The sequence below is a fragment of the Quercus robur genome, chromosome 3 (genome assembly GCF_932294415.1).
Source record: "Quercus robur chromosome 3, dhQueRobu3.1, whole genome shotgun sequence".
Lineage (NCBI taxonomy): Eukaryota > Viridiplantae > Streptophyta > Magnoliopsida > Fagales > Fagaceae > Quercus > Quercus robur.
In genome coordinates, this window is record NC_065536.1 from 59,984,162 (window position 1) to 60,006,624 (window position 22,463).

Genomic DNA, 22,463 nt, shown 5'->3' on the forward strand with positions numbered 1-22,463 from the left:
ATGACTAATTTATTCATCACTTATATAATAATATTTAACAAGCTAACTAAATAAATCAAAGTAGCATGTATTTATAACATACACATTCAAATTACTTAAATTCCAAAGTGATAATATATTACAAATGACCCAAAATAATAATTTATTTTCATCATATTTATCAAATTGCCTAATTAACCCCATCTTGGTCAATTCTATCGTCATGTTTATAATATTGCAAACTTAATTTCTTCATTAAAATTTTCTTCATCGTCATTCATCATTAACATTTACTATCTCTTCTTGTTCTTTTTATTTTTATAATTTTTTATAATTTTTTTTGGCATTCTAGTTTATTGGACTTATAACAATAATGATAAAGATAAAAAATTTATCATCATTTTTATAATTTTGCAAAATTATTTCTTCATTGAAATTTTCTTCATTGTCATTTGTCATTAACATTTACTACTCTTCTTGTTCCTTTTATTCTAATAATTTTTTTATAATTTTTTTTTTTGGCATTCTAGTTTGTCGAACTTATAACAATAATGATAAAAAAAAAAAAATTTATATTGTCAACTAATATTTTATTCCTAGTGTATAAAATAAATTTGTAAATATTAAAGTAAAGGGTAAGTGTGCACTGTGTAGTCCAATTGTAAGAGAGAGGAAAAAAACTTATGAATATATTATTTTAGTAGGGTAAACTAAGTAAACTAATAATTTTGTGTTAAAAACAAGTCTAATAACTTGTTAGATTTAAATAAAAGTACAAATTTTAACAAAAAAACTTATTTTAAAACATTTGTCCATGTATTGTACGTTACGTACAATTTTACGATATGATATGATTCATACGATACGCACAATGTATCGTACGATTCATGAGCACTTACGATACGCCGATACGATACAGAGCTTTTTACACACGATACGATACGTATTGCGTATCGTATGATACTGACAACTATGATACTAGTTGCAGACTTATGCGATGTGCAAAAAAATTTGACAATTTTTTTTTTTGTTAAGTGAAAAATGACAATAGTAGATGAGATTTATAAGTGTTAGTTCCAAAATTTTCTTAAAAGAGCAAGACTTAGGTACAATATTTAGGTGTTGTTCCTTAGGTTTCCCTTTTAAGATTCTACCATGTGGATTTTTTCTCATGGGATGAAAATGTTTTTTTTAGTTAAGTAGCCACATGGTTGAATCTTAAAAGGGGAACCTAAGAAACAACACCTAAAATACTGTATCTAAGTTTTGTCCTTCTTAAAATGATGTGACTATTTTCTACCAAAGTATAGTAACTATAGTTGATACAATATATTAGATTTTCTAAATTAAGCTATTTATATTTATTATTTAAAAGTGTTTTAAATTTAGTAATTATTTATTTATTATTTTTAAGGAAACATAATGCATTTTACATCCAAATATTATATAAGGCAAGATATTTTGTATATAATATAATGTATGGTTGGAATTTATTTCAAGTATACCTTACAAATTATTCATTCTTTATACATCTTGAATCTCCTAAAGGAGAAGCAAATATATAAGTAAATCCATCACTTATATTAGAAAAAAAAATACAAAACTTTTAATAATATGTAATATAAGAAAAGAGAAATATTAACGGACATTGTAAGGTGTCCGTTAAAGATGATTTATTGTGGGGTCCATTTAATGAAAAATGGGTATAAATTAGTGAAAGGAAAAATAGTACTGAAGTGACAAGTGAAACTTAAAAAGTTGATTTTATTGGCTCTACAACCTATAAACTTGGTAAAAAATCTGACAAAAAGTTGACTTTATTGACATAAAATTGTTTCTTAACGGGTACTGCAAGGTGCCCATTAACATTACCCATAAGAAAAATGTAATTTTATCAAGAACCTACCAACATTACATTGAAAAGATAACATAATTGTCTATGAAGTAGCTCATCTTTTTATACAAATTTCTCCCCCCAAAGTATCATCAAAGTGGACTGTAGTAAACTGAAGTAGACTGAACTGGACTGGATGGGCCGAAGTGGACTTAAATGGACCAAATGGACTGAAGTATACCTAATGGACCAAGGAGGACTGTATGGGACCAAAGTGGACAGAACTGGACCGTATAGAACTGAAGTGGACTGAATGGGACTAAAATGTACTAAATGGACCGAAGTGGACTGATGGGGACTGAAGTGAACCAAATGAGATCAAAATGGACCGAAGTGAACTAAATTGGACCGTAGTGGATGAAAATGGACCCAAATGCTACATTGATATGACTCAATAAGAATGTAGTAACAATAAATATTACACTTCAAATTTTAGTATTATATAGATTTACTATGGTAGTTGAGCTAAGAGAATAGCTAGTACTGCTCAATGAATTTTAGGAGTCTTTAACATAAACAATTCAAACAACCACAATGATCTAGATAACCCCTCTAAGCCTTCATGGTTGTTGTAATGATGGACCAGAAGCTCAGAACCAATGAGTAGGTTGTGATTTTGATGTCCAATGATTTAAACAGCCATACAAGTTATTGTTCTCTACTTAATATGCCACAAAGAACAAGCAGCATTTCTTCAAAGTTATTGCTTGGAAGTACAATGCTCATTACAGAAATTTTTTTATGAGACAGTAGCAAAATAACAATGATGGAGAATTGCAGGCAGAACAATCAACATATACAATAATTGAGAACAGAAAAATTTTTCCCTTGTTCTGGTGAGTTTGGAATTGGATCTTCTCAGTCTCTAGATTCCGATGCATGTCACAAGCATTTATTCTATGCAGATCCACCTTATATGTGGACCTCAAGGTGCATCATAGAGTTAGAAAACCTTTCATTTTTATTTATTTTTTACTTCAGAGGAAAGATCTGATAACCTATTGTAACTTTTTAATGGCAGTTCCAAAAAAATTGATCATTTCCATTATATTCAGTCCATGTCGTATTGATTATTGAGATTTAAAAGTGACTTTTGGATGTTTGGTATGAAAGGAGAAATTAAAGAGAGCTTTTTGAAAAAAAGTGGGAAGGATAATACCTTTTAAAAAAGTTTATTTTTTTTACCCAAAAGATTTGTAAAAATGGCTTTTGTACCAATGGACTAGAGTGAAAGATCATAAGTAGTTCATTAATGAGAGAATTTTTATTTATTTTTGAATAATTCAATAGTTACAAGATACAGCAACTGGTGTGGAGGGTTGGGAGGGGGAGGGGGAGGGGGAGGGGGGGGTGGGAGGGGAGGGGAGGGAGATTTGAATTTTGAATGCCTCCGTTAGAAACACTAGGAGGTGCCTGTTGAGCTACAAGGCTCTTGGCAGCTGATTAATCAAAGATTCAAGGCTGCTGATTAATCAATCATTGGATAGAAAATAAGAGAGGCCAGGTTCTCGTTCCGGCAGTAGGCATAATACCCTTATGAATTGGCAGATCTCTAGTTGCTCCCATGAGAAAAAACTGATGTTGCTGATATAGATGCCGTGGGGCTGGTCACATCTCTATCTACATTACCAAAGTTGGCTTTCCCAGTCAACACTTTTATTGCTATTTGAGCAACTTCAGCAAACCAGTCATCCTCTGGCAACACGCTGCAAAAAACAAGGTCATTAGACAAATTTTCATAGGCAACTTTGGTTCGTAGAAAAGGTTATTAGCTTATTATGCATAATGGTTTATAAGACAAGTAGGTAGCTTCAAAGCCTCAATCACAACAAGACCGGGCTATGTTGCCATAGTCAAAAGAATTTTCTTTAGCCCTAAGTTTTCTTTAGTATACTTTTCTGCCAACTAAATGTACCTGTAAGGATCCATTCCAGTGGCAGCAACTGAGTCTATAGCTCTACCTATAATATTCTTGATAACTTGATGCAGATTCCGGGATAAGTAACGGCCTTGGGATGAAAAAAGTATCACAAACTCCATATCCAAATATAACTGCATAACAATGAAACCGTATATATAATATATCAATTGCTCACAACAAAAACACATAGAGATAAAGCCATAAAGGAGACAGTTGTGAAAATGTACCTGTTGAAGGCCAAGAGGACCTAAAGGCTTTGGCCCCTCCTCTATGTCTTCCCAAAAGCTTTGATCTTCAGAAAGCCACAGGATTACAGTCTCTGTGAGTCTCATCAATAGAACAGTTGCAAACCTTTCCCTACCTACAAACATATCTGTTGCAATGCTTGCCATCCTTGTCAATTTTGCAAAGAGTACCTGAAAGGAGATGTAGTCAATGGTAATCTAAAGGATTTTGGTAAACAAAATAGCATTTGTAGTGAAAAAAAGATGTATGATATATAATTATATGGTCCATATAAATGCAGATTATTTGCTGCACTAATCAGACAGCAATCAACCGTACTAAAAAAAAGCTAGGATAAGTCAAATTACTTGGTTTGAGTCCTTGAATATGAATAATCTGCAGTGTCACTGCATTATAGAAGTTGCAAATGGAAAGGTAGCTGAGAAAGCAACTATTGTAACTAGGAAGAGATGGAAACAACAGCATCAAATGGAAAAAAAATTGCAGTAATTTGTTCAAAGTGCTTGCATTTTTAACTTATATAATGTCAGCACACTTCTAGAGCAATATTACTTCCAGTAAAAAAATATAAATTTTATTACAGAAGTAAAACAGTTGCACAGAACATACTAACACACCACAAATTAGTAAGGCCACAACAGAAAAGCTTCCCTTGTGGTTAGATTTGACTTCGAAAGAGTTCTAGATGATAAAGTACAACAAGAACTAAGAGGCTTCAATATTTACTTTTAGCTGTGTTAGACAAACTGATATTAATGTCTTTTGAGTATTATTCAAGCACCAACATGATGACAACTATGACAGAGATCAGTTTATTCTGAGGTTTCTATTTGAGACATCTTGTAATTTTTAATCAAATTCGTCACCAATTCCATGCCTTTACTACATCAAGCATAGTACCATAACATCCCAAACAAGATGTAAAATTGAAATTCAGAATGACAACTACCTGAAAAATTGGAGATGGAAACCATTCAGGCTCATCTGTATTATCATCCATATATGTGTACATTTGAGCATTGATACTAGTGTCACCATCATCTAAGAAGATTAGCTCAAGAGCATGATGTCGGCAGAAGCTATCTCTCAGGCGGTCAACTGAACGTTGAAGTCGTCTCTTCCATTCCCTTTGCTCTGGAAGACGGCTTTGCCTGTCTGAACCTCTTCTAGGGGGCTCATCCATTCTGTTCGTCTGCTGCAAGGGCAAGAGCTTCATGGCAGCACGTGGGAGCAGCTCATCTGCTAACAGTGATGCATTAGCTAGCAAAGCTATCTGTTGGGCTTCAGTCTCTGCCATCCTAACAATTTTGTTCGCATAAACTTCTGTGTCCTCCTCATTGTCCATTGAACTTGGTAATGCATTTATCAACAAGTTTACATAGGAGTTGAACACTTGTAAAACACCTTCCAATGTGGAAACATCCAACTGCAGGCTTTCAAGGAGGCACACATCTTCAAGAAATTCCTGATTCCAGCATGTTTCATAATTAGTTAAGTTTAACAAATCAGCAACATCTAAAACAACAACAGCCAAGCCTTATTTCCAAAATTTTGGGGTTGGCTATGGATTCTCAATGTAGTCAAGGTCAACCACATATACTGTTTTTCAGAATTCTATTCTCCTCAACAAATTAGCAAGATATAATGAACAATAAAAATTGGAGCTTGGCAGATGATTCATCTTTCATCCCATACTATAATCAAAATTCAGTACACTTCGCTTTCTTATTGATTTAATAGTTGCAATCAGGTTCAGCAAAACAAGAAAGCTACAAGCTTCTTTTCCAAGAAAAGCAATTGGGTAAATGGCATTTTAGAAAGAGGAAATTAGTTGACGAAGATGACATTCATCCTTCGCTAGGATAGAAATTCTATACAAAGGAAAATAATCACCTGAACCATTGAATTGAATCTGTGAGCACTGGATGAAAGCTTAGGCTGGGATAGGTTCACACTACTAAGAGATGTACTTGAAGCCAGACGTGTACCAGCTGGCAGACAAGTAAGTACCCAATCATCTGCTGCAGCTAGTGCTGCACAGCTCTGTTCAATTCTTTTTAAGTTGTCATTTATTGCCTGTTCAATGAGCGGCCTAAAGAGTCTCAAAAGGACAGGAGAAAGTGATAATCCACGAGCTTCTAACAAAGAGCTGTGAGCCAAGCATATATGAACACACTCGGCTGCAACTCTTAAGCCCCCAACTGCTGCTGAGGAAGCTAGAACATGCCTCTTAAGGATAAGAGCAAAAGCCTCAGTTTGTTTTACTGCCCAAGTTACAAGCTCAGAAGTATATGCAGGCTCCTCACCAAAAACTGCCAATGAGTCACTTGCAGCTTGTGCAATGGTGGAAAAAACAATCTGGGAGAGTGAAGCTGTATATGCTGCTCCATATGAAGCATTTGATGGGCGAAGACTCTGCATATTACCCTGCAACTTCTGCTTATGAGAATTGAGTAGCAATGTATGGGCACGAGGACCATCCCCAAGTTTTTTCAGAGCTAGAACAGCTGAACGAAGCTCAACACCACGAGTAGAAGGTTGACAGGTAGTCTCTGCAAGCTGATCAGCTAGTTTCTGTCTCTGTTCAGTGATGGTAGTCTCCAGCGATAAGAGAATGGTCTGGCTCAATGTTTGCCTCTCTTTGGCTTCTTTGGCCATACTTTCTCCTTCATCCAAGGCAGCCAAAGCTTCATCCACTCTTCTCTCAGACAAAAGAACTTCAAGGGTGTCTAAAAATTCTACTAACCAATTTTCTATGTTGGAAAGTTCCTTGTTTTCGTACAATACATCCTCTCCAGCTGAATCTTCAGGACCAGTGGACAAGGAATCAATGTGAACTCCTTCAGATAAACCATGAACTAGAGCAGCCTGAGTAGATAGGAGATTCCTCATTGAGAGGAGCTGACCTTCAAGATCTGAAATCTCTCTTGATGTGCTGCAAATGAAAAAACCCAGATAGTTCACAAACAATGAATGTGGATACTTTGAGAAAGGAAGAATACAACAACAACCAAACCTTGGTCTAAAAATTTGGGGTTGGTTATGCATCCACAATAGATTAGTCAGGGTCAGAAAATTATGAGAAAGGAAGAATGACTGTTATTAAAAAAAAAAGAAAAGTAGAAACATGCTTTTTGAAAGGTATAAATTTTTTTCCTAAGAACTGCAAAGCCAAGATAGCTAAGTAGTTCATAACATTGCCAGGAGACTCCTATCCGTTCAGAAGTTTCATTTTAGGAGACTCTAATAACACCAGAAAATTTTCAGGGTGTCTACAACCATTCTGTCTTCCAACATATGAGTTGCTCCTAAACTCTCATAGCACATTTTTCTTTTTCAGGACAAAGAAACCTTTCCAATTTTTACTAGTATTAAGTGTGGCATGTGGAGACAAAGTATTGACATTCACCAATTGCAGGTTCCAATAAGTTGGTTATGTCAATGATATTCATGCCCATATCTTGAAAAAATACAAAACCTGATGTTGATCCAGTGTCTAATTTTGACAATTTTGCATTAGTTCAAAACTCAGAGATTTCCAGTAAAGGACAATTGAGAAGATCATTAAATAGTTCAAAGGTTACAGCTAACTGCACAACTTAAGAATCACAAGCATTTGGAAGTATGAAATTGAGAATATGCAATAGCTGAGACATGTGGTAACCACTTTGAAACTCGTTTACATACTTAATATAGTGATGCTCACCGGATGAAGGCACCATAATTAGCATAGACACTTTTACGCATTTCCTCAGCAGATGCCTTCTTCAGTTCAACAAGGTAAGAGCACAAGTGCCTTATCTCCTGTCAAACGTGGATAAAACTGTTAACCTTATGTTTCACTTGACAATCTTCTCATTACTATGCTCTCTATTCCTTAACTTGCTAGATTCACCAACTAAGAACTAAAACAGATAAGAGAAATGTTCATTTTTTAATGGTATGTATGAAAAAATAAAATATCAAGCACATAGTTTCATATTCTGTATGTATATTCTAGCAAATTGAAACATATGCCCTCACATTAGGAAAATCTCATTGCAACATACAAACAATAGGAATTTTAATATTTTAAACTCTGATTACAAATTTACAATCATGTTACATTGTACAAAACTGCCTGAACATCAAAAATAAATTTATGGCCAGATGAGAAATCAACAACAACCAATCTTTAGTCTCGTATTCTCAACTGAATAATCAGGGTCAATTCCACCATTCTATTACATCTAAAGTCAAACTTTATTGCTTTCGTCTGCATGTTGACCAAAACATCTCAAGTGACTCTCCCATTGTCTTTTGTTCATCAATAGGACCACTTATATATCTTAAAACAATATCCACGTCTTGTATCATGTCTTTAATTATATTTTCACTTATCTATCTTAATATTATTATTTTAGTTCTACTCATTTTATGAACACATTGGTCCAAATGAGAAATCAAAACTATACAAAATTGGCTTGTTTATTAACTCTTGTGAACATAAAATCAATGTTCATCCTTGTCCCACACCTCAATGGACAGTTAAATGGGATCCCACCTAAACTTTTTCACAAACAATCAGGACACCATATATGGACACAACAAATGGCCATTGTAACATACTACAAGACCTCCACAATTGCCAGTGAAAAAAATGCACTACAATGAAAAATATTCTTGATTCATTTTGTATTTACTAGTGGACCCACATGAAAATTTTTCTTAAATTTTAACTTAACAACTCAACCAACTTCGATTTTTATTTTTATTAAAAGAAAAAAATTTTCTGGGTTTTATTACAAGCATGCATAAAATACTTTCAAATATGAACCTATTGGTGCAAACCCATTTCTCAAATATATTTTCTGAAACTGTTGTATATTGATCAATATCCATATATGTAACGCAACCAATACCACGCAGGGAGAGAAAACAAGAGAGAAGAAAACCTTTTCATTCATGGTCCGGCATTTGGAGGTGACATAGGCATCAGGGTCGAAGTTAGAGGTCTTGAACACCTTAATCCTATCGCTGAGTGTTAAATTTACCTCAGATTCTGAGGAGTCTTCTACACTCGATGAAAATGACCCTCTTGAAAGAGATGTGAATGTTGACGAGTCCATATTCTTTGTTTTCTCTTGGTTTTTTTTAAGCCCAGAATGTGAGAAGTTTCGATCAATATGTGATGCAAAAGAAAAAGAATGAAAACAAATGAAAAGCTAAGAAAACATACAAATATGTAGTTTTGTTTGAGTTCCTATAAAATTGGATCAACAAGGAGATGAGACGTAGGGAGAGCATATCAATTGCAATTAAACAAGGTGCAATTCCTGCAATGTTGCTTACTTGGCCGAATGAGACACTGCCACATCATACATTTAAAACCTCTCGATGGCATAAATGATGAAGCTAGAGTAGGTATTATTGTGATGGGCAATGATTATCACACCTCCTCTATTGCGTATTCACTGTAAGCACATTGTCAGGTGGGTTGAAACCATATTTTAAAAACACGATTTCATTTAAAAAAGTAAAATTAAAACATGATTTTACATCTTTTTAAATTGAAAACTTGATTTCACAAGGAGTGTATACAAAGTGTGTAACAAGATTTAGCTTTGTTGAATTTGTATTATATAAGAGTAGAAAAGAATCACTCTTATATTTTTATTAGTTAAAGGGTGTTAAATTGGGTATTATTGTCAACTAAAAAATAAAAAAGTAATAGGAGCACTCTAGAAGGAAATTCATATTCCTAGAAAGAAAATTTTGATGAGAATCAAAATGCATAGTGAGAATTGAGATATGGATTTCCTTGATATGTGGGAATGTTCGGAAAAATTCTTCAAATTCTCATGAATAGTAATCAAGGTTTATTATGATAACGCTCAAATGATTCTCAAAAGTATCAGATCACATGGAATGGATGCACAAATTAAGAGTCAGATCACGTCTAGAAAGAAAGTTCAAAGAGACTAAAATTTGGATTTTTTTTTTAGAATCAAATTCGGAATTGATATGCAATACAATATTCCCTTCAACATACTTTACCATTTTTTTTCATGGCAATTACTAAATAAAAACAACAATAACAACAACAAAAATGTAGATACATAAAGCATTGAACCATTTTCAAAAACTTAAATTAGGGGCTAAGTCAAGGCACTTGAATTTTCTTTTCACTAATTGACAAAAACTTCAATTTCAACATTTTTTTTGAGAAACAATTTCAAGAAATTGATCGTTCATGGATGAAATTGAACTCTAAGACATTAGTTTAAGAACCAAAATCATTATTTTCCCAAAAAATAAGATATATATATCACCACATGGTTGAAATATAAAACAATTCATCAATCCAGTTAACAGGAGAAAAAAATTTATTGCTTATAAGATTTCACCTTAAAAATTCTACTTTAATTCTAATATTTTGAGTATATATACACATATATACATCTATATATGTGTGTATTATCAACCTAAAAATCATATCATGGGTTCTTCTATGGCAATTATGTAATGTACTCACTAGTAAGAAAAAAAAAATTCCTTACAGAGCAAAATCTATCGAAAAAGATTAAGTAAGTATTCTCATCAATCTATATAAGTGAGATCTTTCAATAGATTTGTTTATATTTTTCAATATATCCATCTAAATAAGAAAAAACTTTAAGTCACCATGACATGGATTCGCTATACAATTTCTCTTGTAAAATGTTAAAACAATACAGATTTTATTACACAAAGTTTATAAATTGATGTAGTAATGAATGCAATTAGTAAGATTTCAATAACATAGTAAACGAATGTTAGAACTTAAAATTATATTTTTGTAATTGGTGGCAAATTAATTTGTAAAGTATATAGATAGTAAAATGTGTAGCACCTCTAATGTTATTCAGTTATCTCAAGTGATTGTAAGCTTCCAACTCTAATTAAGCTCAACCAATGATATTAGACGTGTGATGACATACAAATAGTCAGACCACGAAGGACTAACTCAATGTTGTTACTTCTTAGAGCAACCGTATCAGTCCGTGCAAATTTTCTGTCTATTCTGTAAGAAAAACCTACTTTTTCTATTTTACACACTAACTTTTACAAAACACCCACATCAGTTTGTCTATTCTACCATATATTTTATTTAAATAATCATTTTCTCACTTTTTTTATTATTTCCCATTGGTCCCACCACCTTACCAAACTCTCCAAAATATCTCTGACACTCTCTATCTCTTTATTTTTCCCCTTCTTCTTGTTTCTTGTTTCTTCTCCTTTTCTTTTCCTTCTCCTTCTTACATCTTCGGCATCTTCATCTTCTTCTTCTCATTCTTCTTCTTTTTCTTTTTCTATTTGAGTTTGATTATGGCCAGTGATTTTGGGTTTGCAATTTTGGGCAGATTTTTCCACTACGTGGATGGTGATTTTGGGGCTCTCCATTGACTGCTGCTGCTATTGCTGCTACTTCTTCTTCTTCAACACCTTGTTATTCTACTATTTCTGCATTTTCTTCTTCTTCTTTTGCAATTTGGGTTTGATTATTTATATGGGTTTGATATATATATATATATATATATATATATATATATATTGAGGAGAGGGCTTGATGAATTTGGGATCTAGATTGATTTAAGTTTGAGGAATTTGATGATTTGTTGTTGGATTTAAGAGAAGATAAGATGAAAAAGAGGGTAGAGGAAGAGAGAGATCAAATGAGAGAGGAGAGATAATCAGGTAAGAGATGAGAGAGAAAAAATAATAAAAAAGTAAAATAGAAAACTACCGTAACCATGTAAATATGCACAGTTACTGTAGCGACTTTGGATATTTAGACAATTTTAGCTTGATTGATGTGGAAGATTTTAGGGACAAAATGTGTAAAATTTGTTGCTTTTTGTATTTTGCAAAGTTTTACATCCATTAATATGGATGCTCTTAAGCTGTATAGATAGTATGAAGCATCGCTTTTAACCAATTTGCAGAGTCATATTTAAAGAAGTTCCAATAAGATGCCCAAACCTTCACATTGTAGAATTTGGGCAAAATTTGCTGAATAGTACATTTTTAGAAATTTTTTTGGTGAATAGCATGTGCTTGAAGTTATTTAGTTATGTAGACTATTTTTGGAACTCGAGTTTGCCAAACTTGAGTTCCAAGCCGAGATTGAGTTTAGCAAACTCGAGTTACAATTAGTTTAGTCGTTTGATGTGGATTTAAAAAAAAAAAACACGTGGAAATTGAGTTTAACAAACTCTAGTTCTAGCCTAGTCTAGACCTCCATGCCAAAGAGCTCCAAGCTCAACCTGTCATCGCTGCTAGCAACAAATCGCCATTGCCATTGTGGTGGTGGCTTTCAACTCAAATCCTCTTTCTCTGTCTATTTCGCACAGACCCATTCTCCCTCTATAGTTGGCCAATGGGTCACGACGATGGGTATTTGGGTTGTTGTGCTCTAATAGGTCACGACAGTTGATAGGTGTTTGGTTTTTGTGTTATGATGGGTCACGATGGTCAATGGGTATGGGTTTTGCAGTTTGATGGGTCACGAATGCAAGGGAGAGGATGGGTTTGCTGGGATTTTGTTTGGCTTGGTTTGGTGATTGGCTTCGATGGGTGCTTCAATAGATTTGTTTGGTTCAATGAATTTCCTTTGATGGGTTGGTGGATTTGAATGGTTTTTGGGTCTAATGGTGTGTGTTGTGTTTGATCTTTGATTGTTCAACTTGCCTGGGTTTGATTATTTTTGGTCATGAAGCTTATGGTTTTGATTTTTTGGGTTTGAATTTGTTGGGTTTGTTCATGGTGTTCATGGTGTGTTGTTAGATTTTTCATTTACTGGGCTGGAACTCGAGTTCCATGTGGGTTTTTTTTTTTTTTTTTTTTTTTTTTACGTCAGACCTATACTAGTTGGACCTCGAGTTTTTTCAATTGATTTTGAGTTGAAACTCGATTTTGCCAAACTTGAGTTCCAAAAACAGTCTACATAACTAAATAACTTTAAACACATGCTATTCACCAAATATTCTTCTAAAAAGTTATTATTTAACAAATTTTGCCCAGAATTTGCCATCGGACCTGCTCATGGACTACCTAGTGTAAACAACAAACACACTATAAAGAGGCATTTTGTTCTTTGCACGTTGTTGAGGGTGAAATCGCTGCCTCTGAATAAAATATTGGGAAGCCAAATCGAAACTCAACTATGGGCTCTTGTGAGATGGTGCCTAAAGGCTTTCAGTGTGGTGATAAGCCTATCCAAGCAAGAAATAAAGGCTACACTTGACAAAACAGCAACAAAATCCTAATAAAAATACTTCACAATACTTAATTAATGTGTTAGTGGTCCTGTTCTGATGGTGCAAGAAAAATAAATTCTCTAGCGGTAGGGGTGAAATTACACTTAGAGTCCAGCAGTCCATGATTAAATAAATTTAGGAAAGTGTTCACTCCTGGGGGTCCTTTTGTGTCTCGGTCAGGGGAATTTATTGTACTTTTAGCCATCATTACATCAATGTGAGGGAAGAATTCCATTGTTACAAATACACTATATCCTTTAATAGTAAAACAAAAGGTAAAAATTAAAGGTTCCATAAGAAGAAGAAATGGATTAATTGGCATGGTGTGAAGGGAGAGAGAGATCCCAGCTTAGTGTAGCAAGTGTTAAACTAAGATTTTGGGGAATACATGTACATGAGGCATGAATGGGGTAATGTGGGCTATTTTGAGTGAGTGAGATGGAGTTAATGCTGTTGTTAAGGCTTTAGTGAGTGGTGGATTGTTTGTGACTGATTAGGAAGCATTTATGAGCTGTGAATATGCGAAAGAGGAAAGGAACGTCTGAGGCTAGGTGAGTGTGGGCTTGAGGAATCCTAGTACTGCAATTGAGATTTGGACCCTAAGAAGTAGGATTCAACACCCCAAGCCAGGTGTCAAAGTTTAAGTCCACTTTAGGAGGTTTTGCTGGAGATCCTTTTATGCCTTCCAAACCACATGTTCCTAATTTTTCCCTTTTAGGATTCATGGGCTTTGGCACATGAACTATGTCTTGAACGTTTTTGACATTTATAGCATCAATTTTTTGAGATTTGGATAACTTGGTTTTAGCCCCCCTTTCGTTGGAGATATAGTCTTGAGGAAAATGATGGAGTTCCATCACCCATTAGACTTCAGTTGATATCACAACTTTTGGGCACTGTTCACGTCAGGTAGAGGGTGACAAAAGTTGATAGGACAGCCCCTAGTTCATCCTCCAAGACTTGGTTCTCTTGTAGAGGCCTCCAGCTATACCTTGGTCAAGGATGAACAAGGGTTGATTGTCCACTTTCAATCCTCTGCCTCTTGTTGGGGTTCTTTGGATTGGGCTTGCTCATGTGGGCTGGTCCCTTTGGGTTGGGTTGTGTTCATCCTACAAAATGGACATCAACAACACATGTTGCCATGAGTTTTCATCCCTCAGGGACTTTTATTATTAGTAAATATTTTGGGTTTTTCATAGATATTTGTAATGGGTCTTTAGGCAATGAGTTGTAATATTTAAAATAATAGGATAGGTTTCAAAATGCCTTTGTAAATAACATTTACTATTTTTGAAAAATGATGAATTTCATATCATAACTAATGTTCATGATTTCTAATAATCACATCATAATTTAAATGGCTATCTCACTCACCAATCTTTTTGAATGGGGCTCAACTTGGCTTGCATGTCTGTGATCTCATTGATAGCAACTCTAGATAGTGGGACAGGGGTAAAATCTCTACTACTTTTGCTCCCAGGAAACGGGATGAGATACTATCAACTCCACTGTCAATTCTCAACTCACCTGATACCTTGCTTTGGAAGGAAAACAAAGCTCGACGTTTCTCAGTTCGGACAGCTTACCAAGTGGCACTAAGGTTTCATAACCAAAGCCGAGTAGAACACTCGTCTGCTCAGTTTCATCATACAACATGGAACAAAGTATGGACCCTTAATGTGCTGCCAAAGGTTTGTACTTTCATTTGGAGAGCATGCTCGAATTGCTTACCAACCCGTGACAACCTACATCGAAAGCGGGTCAAGGTGGACACCATATGTGAGTTATGCTGCCAACATCCTTAGACCACGGGCCTCCTTCTGTGGGTTTGTCCCTTTGCAAGAAATGTTTGGAGCATGGTGGGATGGGTCGAATTCAAAAGTGTAGCAACGAAGCAGATGAGTTTTTCTTACTTTTCCAACATATGAAAAACAAGTTGAATAAGGTGGATCTCGAAAGGTGGGCGGTCACGACATGGGCCATTTGGAATGCCAGGATTAAGTTTTATTTCCAACAGATTCAAACTCATCCAAGGGTAATACTCGAGGAGGCTAATGGGTTTTTGGAGGAGCATCAACGTCTAATGGTAGCACATGCATTAGTTTAAGGCCATACCCCTGTGTAACTCATTTCTTCATAATTATATTCCGTGTTTTTCTTGTTTTCTTTTCCTTGGAAAACACAACAGCACTATATTCTGCTGGTGTTTTCCCCCAATCAGAGCTAGTTGGCTGTGTCTATACTTGTACATTGTTTCCCCTTTCTTTAATAAAAGTTTCTACCATTTATCTCAAAAAAAAAAAAAAGATGACAGCCTTTATTTTAAAAAAATAATTGGAATAATACATATTTTTTGCGATTGATAAATTGATAATGAGTTAATCTTACTTATGTAAGTAAGCGTTATTATTATGGTCCTCACCTTTGGGGCCAAAATTAAAGAAATAAATTGGGATACATAACACAAAATTAGATTCAAATTAAATTGGATTTTGTTGTGAGAATTGAGTGAATTAATCTGTTAACACAAGGTTAAAGAAGAGAGAGAGAAAATATGAACATAAGGAATTTACATGGTTCGGCAATATGCCTACATCCATGGGAGGCAACAGAATAAATTTTCACTATAACTGTGGAGATTACAACAATGACTTGAAGACACTCACACAAACCCAAACCCCAAATACACCCTTGGTTCTCTCACAAATAAATAGAGAACACCCTATTGTATTTAGACAAATTGAAAGACACTTTAACTTCCTAGCTTTGGTGCACACACACAGAAGAAGTTCTTTTGCGATCTCCTTAACTCACATAGGAACTCTCTTTTTTTTTTGCTACTCTCACATCTTCTCTCAAACTCGCATCTATTTATTGCTAGATGTTCAGCTGAAATATCAGAAATTTCAGCACATGAGAGACTTCTATTGTTAAGGAAGTCAACAATAGTGGCCAAGCAATCCATGTAACATTTAATGCATGAGTGTTGTGTTTCTTCACGCAAGCTTACATGCTGAATTGCATATCTTTGACTTTGTTGATCAAGCCATACTTTCTAACATAGGCATGCATCCATTTATTGCCTATGGATTTCAGCTATGCATGAATATAGTTCAAGTCGGTGTTGTTCCTTGCCATTTTCTTTGACTATTCATATCAGATAGCATTTAATGCTTTCTTGTAATGTTAATCCACCAACATTAAAATTCAAGCCGTTTCAACAAATCTCCACCTTGGCTTGAATTGTATTAAGCTTCACAAACTAAACTCTTTAATCGCCACCACCTTAGCCCTTGCGGGCTATCACAAGCCACAAACACTGATCAAGTCCAAGCAGTGCTTGAACTTGCTTGTAGGTATTGGCTTCATCAACATATCAGTTGCATTCTCTAAAGTGTCAATCTTTCCAAGAATAATTTCTCCTATAGCAATCAACTCCCTTATCTTGTGGAATCTAACATCAATATGCTTTGTCCTAGCATGATAAACCTGATGCTTTGCCAAGTAAATGGCACTTTGACTATCACAATGCAACTGTACTCCTCCTTGGTTCAAACCAAGCTCTTTGACTAGCCCTTTCAACCACAGTGCTTCCTTTGCAGCTTTAGCTACCGCCATGTATTCAGCTTCTATAGTAGACATGGCTACTAGGGATTGTAGTGTGGATCTCCAACAAACAGGCCCTCCTGATAGTGTGAACACATAACCTGTTGTAGACCTTCTGTCATCTATATTGCCTGCATAGTCTAAATCCACATATCCTACCACTAAATTATCCCTATGTTGCCTCGCAAACAGGATCCCATATCCTATGGTTCCATTCAAGTATTTGAATATCCACTTTACTGCATTCCAGTGCTCTCTACCTAGGTTTGCCATGTACTTACTAACAGTGCTTACTGCATGAGGCAAATCTGGCCTGGTGCAAACCATCCTGTACATTAAACACCCAACTGCACTTGCATATGGAACCTTTGACATGTCTTCAATTTCTTTTTCATTCTTCGGGCACTGACTACCAGATAATTTGAAATGATTCGCCAATGGTGTGCTTACAGGCTTAGCATCTTGTATGTTGAATTTTTCAAGAACTTTTTTGATATAGTTCTTCTGAGATATCCACAGCTTTCTTGACTCCCTATCCCTGCGAATCTCCATACCCAAAATTTTCTTAGTAGTACCCAAGTCTTTCATGTCAAACTCTTTGCACAACAAATCTTTTAACCTGTCAACCTTACACATGCTCTTTGCAGCAATTAACATGTCGTCAACATAGAGTAACAAGAAAATATAAGAACCATCATCAAGCATCTTAAAATATACGCAACAATCATACTCACAATGGGTATAACCAATCTGAATCATATAGGAATCAAACCTCTTGTACCATTGTCTGGGAGATTGTTTAAGCCCATAGAGTGACTTCTTCAATCTATAGACAAGATTCTCCGTACCAGGTTTCTTGAACCCCTCTGGTTGTTCCACGAAGATTTCTTCCTCCAAATTCCCATGAAGGAATGCCGTCTTCACATCCAGTTGCTCTAATTCCAGATCCTGATGTGCTACCAAGGCTAGCACTACCTTGATAGAAGTATGTTTGACCACAGGTGAGAAAACCTCATTGTAGTCAATCCTATGTCTTTGTGAATATCCCTTTGCTACCAATCTTGCTTTGAACCGTTCTCCTTCCTTTTCTGATACTGCTTGCTTCTTTCTGAACACCCACTTGCAACCTATCGGTTTCTTTCCCTTTGGAAGTTCTGACAACTTCCAAGCCTTGTTCTTATTCAAGGACTCCATCTCCTCCACCATAGCTTCCATCCACTTGTCCCTTTCAGAGCTATTAATTGCTTCCTGAAAAGTGGAAGGATCCCCGCTACTGATTACTAAGCAATAAGAAGCAAGATTCTCGAAACCATACCTGACCGGTGGTCTTATGTTGCTTTTAGGCCATTCTGATATCATGTTGTGATCTTCTTAATCACTATTGTGAGGTTCCTTCTTTAGCTAAGACTCCACTTCATCTAGCTCCTCCTGCACCACTGATTTATTGCTGTCACTATTGCTTCCCTTTTCAGTGGTAGGATATGTGGATTCAAACTATGTAGGCAATATAGATGACAGAAGGTCTACAATAGATTCAATTAAATTTTCTCTCTGCTTCATCTTTAATATACTATTTATATAATCAAGGTAAAACTTGTACTTATGTACAAAAAAAATTGACATTAATATTGATGATGAGTTATTTTTAATTATGCTTTGGTTTTAATATAATATATATGATTTTAGTTTCAATTTGAGGTACTTTTTCCCAATAGATCACGCAAACAATAACAAAACACATGTACTTTCTCTTTTGACAACTTTCAGAGAGAGAGAGAGAGAGAGAGAGAGAGAGAGAGAGAGAGAGAGAGAGAGAGAGAGAGAGAGAGAGAGAGAGAGAGAGAGAGAGAGAGAGAGAGAGAGAGAGAGAGAGAGAGATTCTATTTGTTTTCATCAAACGTTTATCACCATAATTTGAAGTTTGACACAAGAAATAACAATCATATTTCTCCCATACAATTAATGAAAATCAGTTAATTCATCTCTTTTGCAACTTTCAACTAGATTTTTTTTTCTAGTTTATTTTCATATTCTTTAGTAAACACATATTACCATGCATATATAATTCAACATCCCATTACTTTGTTGGCCTTGAGTAAAGGTTTCTCAACCACAGTTCCATCATTACTAGCAAGTGCCCGATACTTATCTTTCCTAGTGAAGCTTGTGCACTCATAAGAAAGAGTTGCCGCAATAACCCTTTGTATATAATTTGCAACCTCATAGCTAGACTTCCCAGAACTGCAGGTTAGCTCAAGTGGCAATTTGTTTAAAAAAGTTACTTCATAAGCTGGGCTAGGGTTCATGAAGAAATAAAATGGGTCCATTCCTTTCCACCCTCTAGCTGTGGTTCCATGAAACATACTCATCCGATTCACCATTGCCACAGGCACAAGTTGGTCTGTTAATTCAGCAAACAAAGCCGAAAACCTCAAAAGAAATGGTTCCCTACAAGTTGTACCTTCAGGGCATATTGCTAAGTCACCTTCTTCTAATAGTTTCTTGATCATGGATGCATCCTTAGCCCGGTCACGATTAAGGCGAACGGTCTTGATGGGTGAGATGATCTCGGAGAGGCGGGAGACAGAGTAGGTCACAGCAGGGATGGCACGGCCGAGGGCGGTGGAAAGGAAAATAGGGTCAAGTAAGGTTCTGTGGGAGCAAATAAAGAGGACACCAGATTGGCCTATGGATTTTTTGGCCTGAGGAGGAGGGGTGCCTTTGATAGTGACACGAACACCTAGTGCCATGAAAGCGTAATAGACTAGTGGCATGGGGAGGATGGCACCCGCGGTGATTCGAAGACAGGCTAAGAGGAAGCCTGTGGGGATCCAAAGAATGGTGAGGAGTGCCACGAGAGGTGTTGGCTTTTGAACAAGGCGGCCATCATGGAAGATAATTGGCTTGGGGAGTTTGTCCATTGTCACAGGCTTTACTTCTGGTTGGGGTAGCACAATGAAAGCCTCCTGCATGTGGTTTGCACCATCCAATAAATAATCCAATTGATCAATGATATATACACAATGTTTTTCATAACAAATTTTACAATCATTAAGTTGTTAAATTATTATTGATTCGCATTTGAACCTAAACTTATGCTCTAGATTTGGTGAATCCAATTTTAAGGGGTAAAATTGTACTACAAACTTTATTTGGTGGTCAAACCAAACTTTATTTGGTAGAAAAATCTCTCTCCTCTTATCTACAGATACAACATATTAATTAATATTTATCTTAAATGATATAGAATTCCTGTCCTCCATAATATCTGTTTATCTAAAGCATCCTAATAATAAATATATTTGGATTGAATTGCAACTATTAATAATATTTTATATTGAATTTTTTTTTGAAGAATTTCATTTTTTTTTTGTTTATTTATAAATTACTTGATTTTTTTGTTAAATATAATATATAAATATTTATATATATATATATATATATAAATTTTCAAGTACACTGTACTATTAAAACAAATATAAAAAAGTATAATTGAGAATAACTAATTAACTATACAACTATATACATGAGTATGGTCAGTATAATTGTGTATTAAAATAATATATTTGGTGATTGGTGTAACTTAACTTTCTATTGATTTATGTTTACGGATATACTGTTGTACATTGTTAATATAAAATTTTATATGTGTGGTAAAAACAAACAAAAAAACGTGTAATTCTACTATGAGAACTTTAAAATATTAATTTAATACAAAATTATTAGATAATGTAATATATTTTTATTCTAGAACAGTTGGTATGATTTTAAAATATTTTTTAGTAAATCACATCCATTTGGATCGTAAAAAACATGTGTGGATAAAAAAATTGCCTTCAAACTCTATTTCTTTTTCCCTCTTGTTGGTAAAAAGTGTTTGATTTCAATCTATAATTGCAAAAACCAATTGTTTGATTATGAAATTAGAATTGCAAACCTTGCACAGTGACATAAAGGGAGTATCTGTATCTCTATCACCAAGACCAATATCTGGCTGAGTTTCTCCAAAGGCCTTTTCTAGAGCATCAGCTTTGTTCTTCCCAACAAGTACCCCGGGCTTACAAACCAACCCAGTTGCTCTGCCCTTATAAGTTGCTATCTTAGTACCCAAAACCAAATCAGCTCCCAACACATCTTTCAAAAACGCTTCCACCATAATTGTTGGGTTTGCAGTCAGCACACACCTTTTCCCACATGCTGAGAACACACGCCAAGTCTCTGGGTGAAGATCGCTCGAATAAAACTTTGGCAATACAGCTCGAGCCACCGACTCAATATCTGAGACTCTCATACCAGAAAATGTTGCAAAGACCAGAACTTGGATCCCTGCAGATTCTGAGACAAAGTAATAGAGAAGTCCAGCTAGTGGGGTTGCAAGGAGCAAGAAAAGGAGCCTCAGAATCCCACCAACCTCGAAGGCCACAAGTGCAAAGTAAGGGAAAGAGCTACGGCCTCTAAGCAAGGTTCCATCCATGTCGGCAACCACTGCGTGTTGTTCTCTGCCTATTGATGTGCATTTGTCCACAGTTAGGAAGGTTGTTTTGGCCATGGTTTGGTTCAAAAGCTAAAGGAAATTAAGCCTATCTATCTAACTTTAGAAGGAGCTATAGCTATTGAAGTTTCTTTGTCTATGCTTTTTTGGCTATATATAGAATTTAGAATAAGAATGAAGATCAGTGTGTATTCACTGTTGAGTGTGCGTAAAGGGACAAAGGGTTTTGGTTTATGAAAACAATGATAATGATGGAATCGAGGTCCTAGGTCTAAGGAGGAATTGATGCACAGCTTATCGTATATTGTATGAAAGCAATCAATGTGGTGGACGTAATTGAATAGTGTCAATTAGTTTGTTTTCTCCGCCACTCTTAGTTGAGTTTGAAAATGTCTCTCGAGTCTCTACCATGGGACATGCGATCAAGCCTGTCAATATTACCATATTTGTTTGAAACTTTCAATTTGTTTTGACTTTTGAGCAATGCTAAAGGACATTACTTATTTTTATAATTTATTAAGGGTGCTGTTAACGTGTAACGCACCAGTTAATGCAATAAAAATTAGAATAAACTATTCATGTTTTTTAAGGGGTTGGAAAAAGTTGGATATGTATTAGGCATGATTCAGTTTAGATGGGAAAAGTCAAATAATCAGGAGTAGACTTGTACTTATTCAATGTAATTTAGATTTTGTAGTGTGTGATAGGAATCAAAGCTTAAAAAGGAATTTTACATTTCACATAATGAATGGCCATTGTTATCTAAAACCAAATATGAGCCACGAACACTAAGAGCTGGAAAATTTCATTCTATACTATCGTATGTTTTTTTATAACCCCTTGACAATTTTGTGCAAGGGCAAATATTCTATGAAGATAGTGACTTTATCATTCATGCTTTCTTCTTTATTAAAATTTCCTTGTTTCTTTCATTGTTGTTGATTTGATATAAAATTTAAGGGTTAATTTGCAATTGTAGTCTTACAAAATTTTTTTAAAAAATTGCTACTCATTTTTCAAGAATATTTAATCATAATTAGTATA

General features: G+C 35.1%; 2 protein-coding genes across 2 annotated transcripts; both read right to left on the bottom strand.

The window, feature by feature from the left end:
* Positions 1-3,205: 3,205 nt before the first annotated feature.
* On the bottom strand, positions 3,206-9,346 carry LOC126718653 (exocyst complex component EXO84A). Its single transcript, XM_050420968.1, has 7 exons — positions 8,975-9,346; positions 7,747-7,844; positions 5,934-6,975; positions 4,990-5,505; positions 4,022-4,210; positions 3,789-3,925; positions 3,206-3,579 (listed from the first exon to the last, which is right to left on the bottom strand). The coding sequence occupies exons 1-7, from the start codon at positions 9,146-9,148 to the stop codon at positions 3,426-3,428; spliced, it is 2,310 nt and encodes a 769-aa protein (XP_050276925.1). The 5' UTR covers positions 9,149-9,346; the 3' UTR covers positions 3,206-3,425.
* Positions 9,347-18,861: 9,515 nt separating this feature from the next.
* LOC126718655 (glycerol-3-phosphate acyltransferase RAM2-like) lies at positions 18,862-21,819 on the bottom strand. Its single transcript, XM_050420971.1, has 2 exons — positions 20,865-21,819; positions 18,862-19,893 (listed from the first exon to the last, which is right to left on the bottom strand). Exons 1-2 carry the CDS (start codon positions 21,474-21,476, stop codon positions 18,994-18,996), a joined length of 1,512 nt encoding a protein of 503 aa, XP_050276928.1. The 5' UTR covers positions 21,477-21,819; the 3' UTR covers positions 18,862-18,993.
* Between the last annotated feature and the right edge of the window lie 644 nt (positions 21,820-22,463).

Excerpts from the sequence above, each read along its gene's own strand:
- LOC126718653 (XM_050420968.1), bottom strand. The coding sequence starts at position 9,148 with ATGGACTCGTCAACATTCACATCTCTTTCAAGAGGGTCATTTTCATCG. Across the intron at positions 5,506-5,933 it reads GATTCAATTCAATGGTTCAG|GAATTTCTTGAAGATGTGTG; the intron begins GTGATTATTTTC and ends TGCTGGAATCAG. Across the intron at positions 3,580-3,788 it reads ACTGGAATGGATCCTTACAG|CGTGTTGCCAGAGGATGACT; the intron begins GTACATTTAGTT and ends TGTTTTTTGCAG.
- LOC126718655 (XM_050420971.1), bottom strand. The coding sequence starts at position 21,476 with ATGGCCAAAACAACCTTCCTAACTGTGGACAAATGCACATCAATAGGC. Across the intron at positions 19,894-20,864 it reads CCTTTATGTCACTGTGCAAG|GAGGCTTTCATTGTGCTACC; the intron begins GTTTGCAATTCT and ends AACCACATGCAG.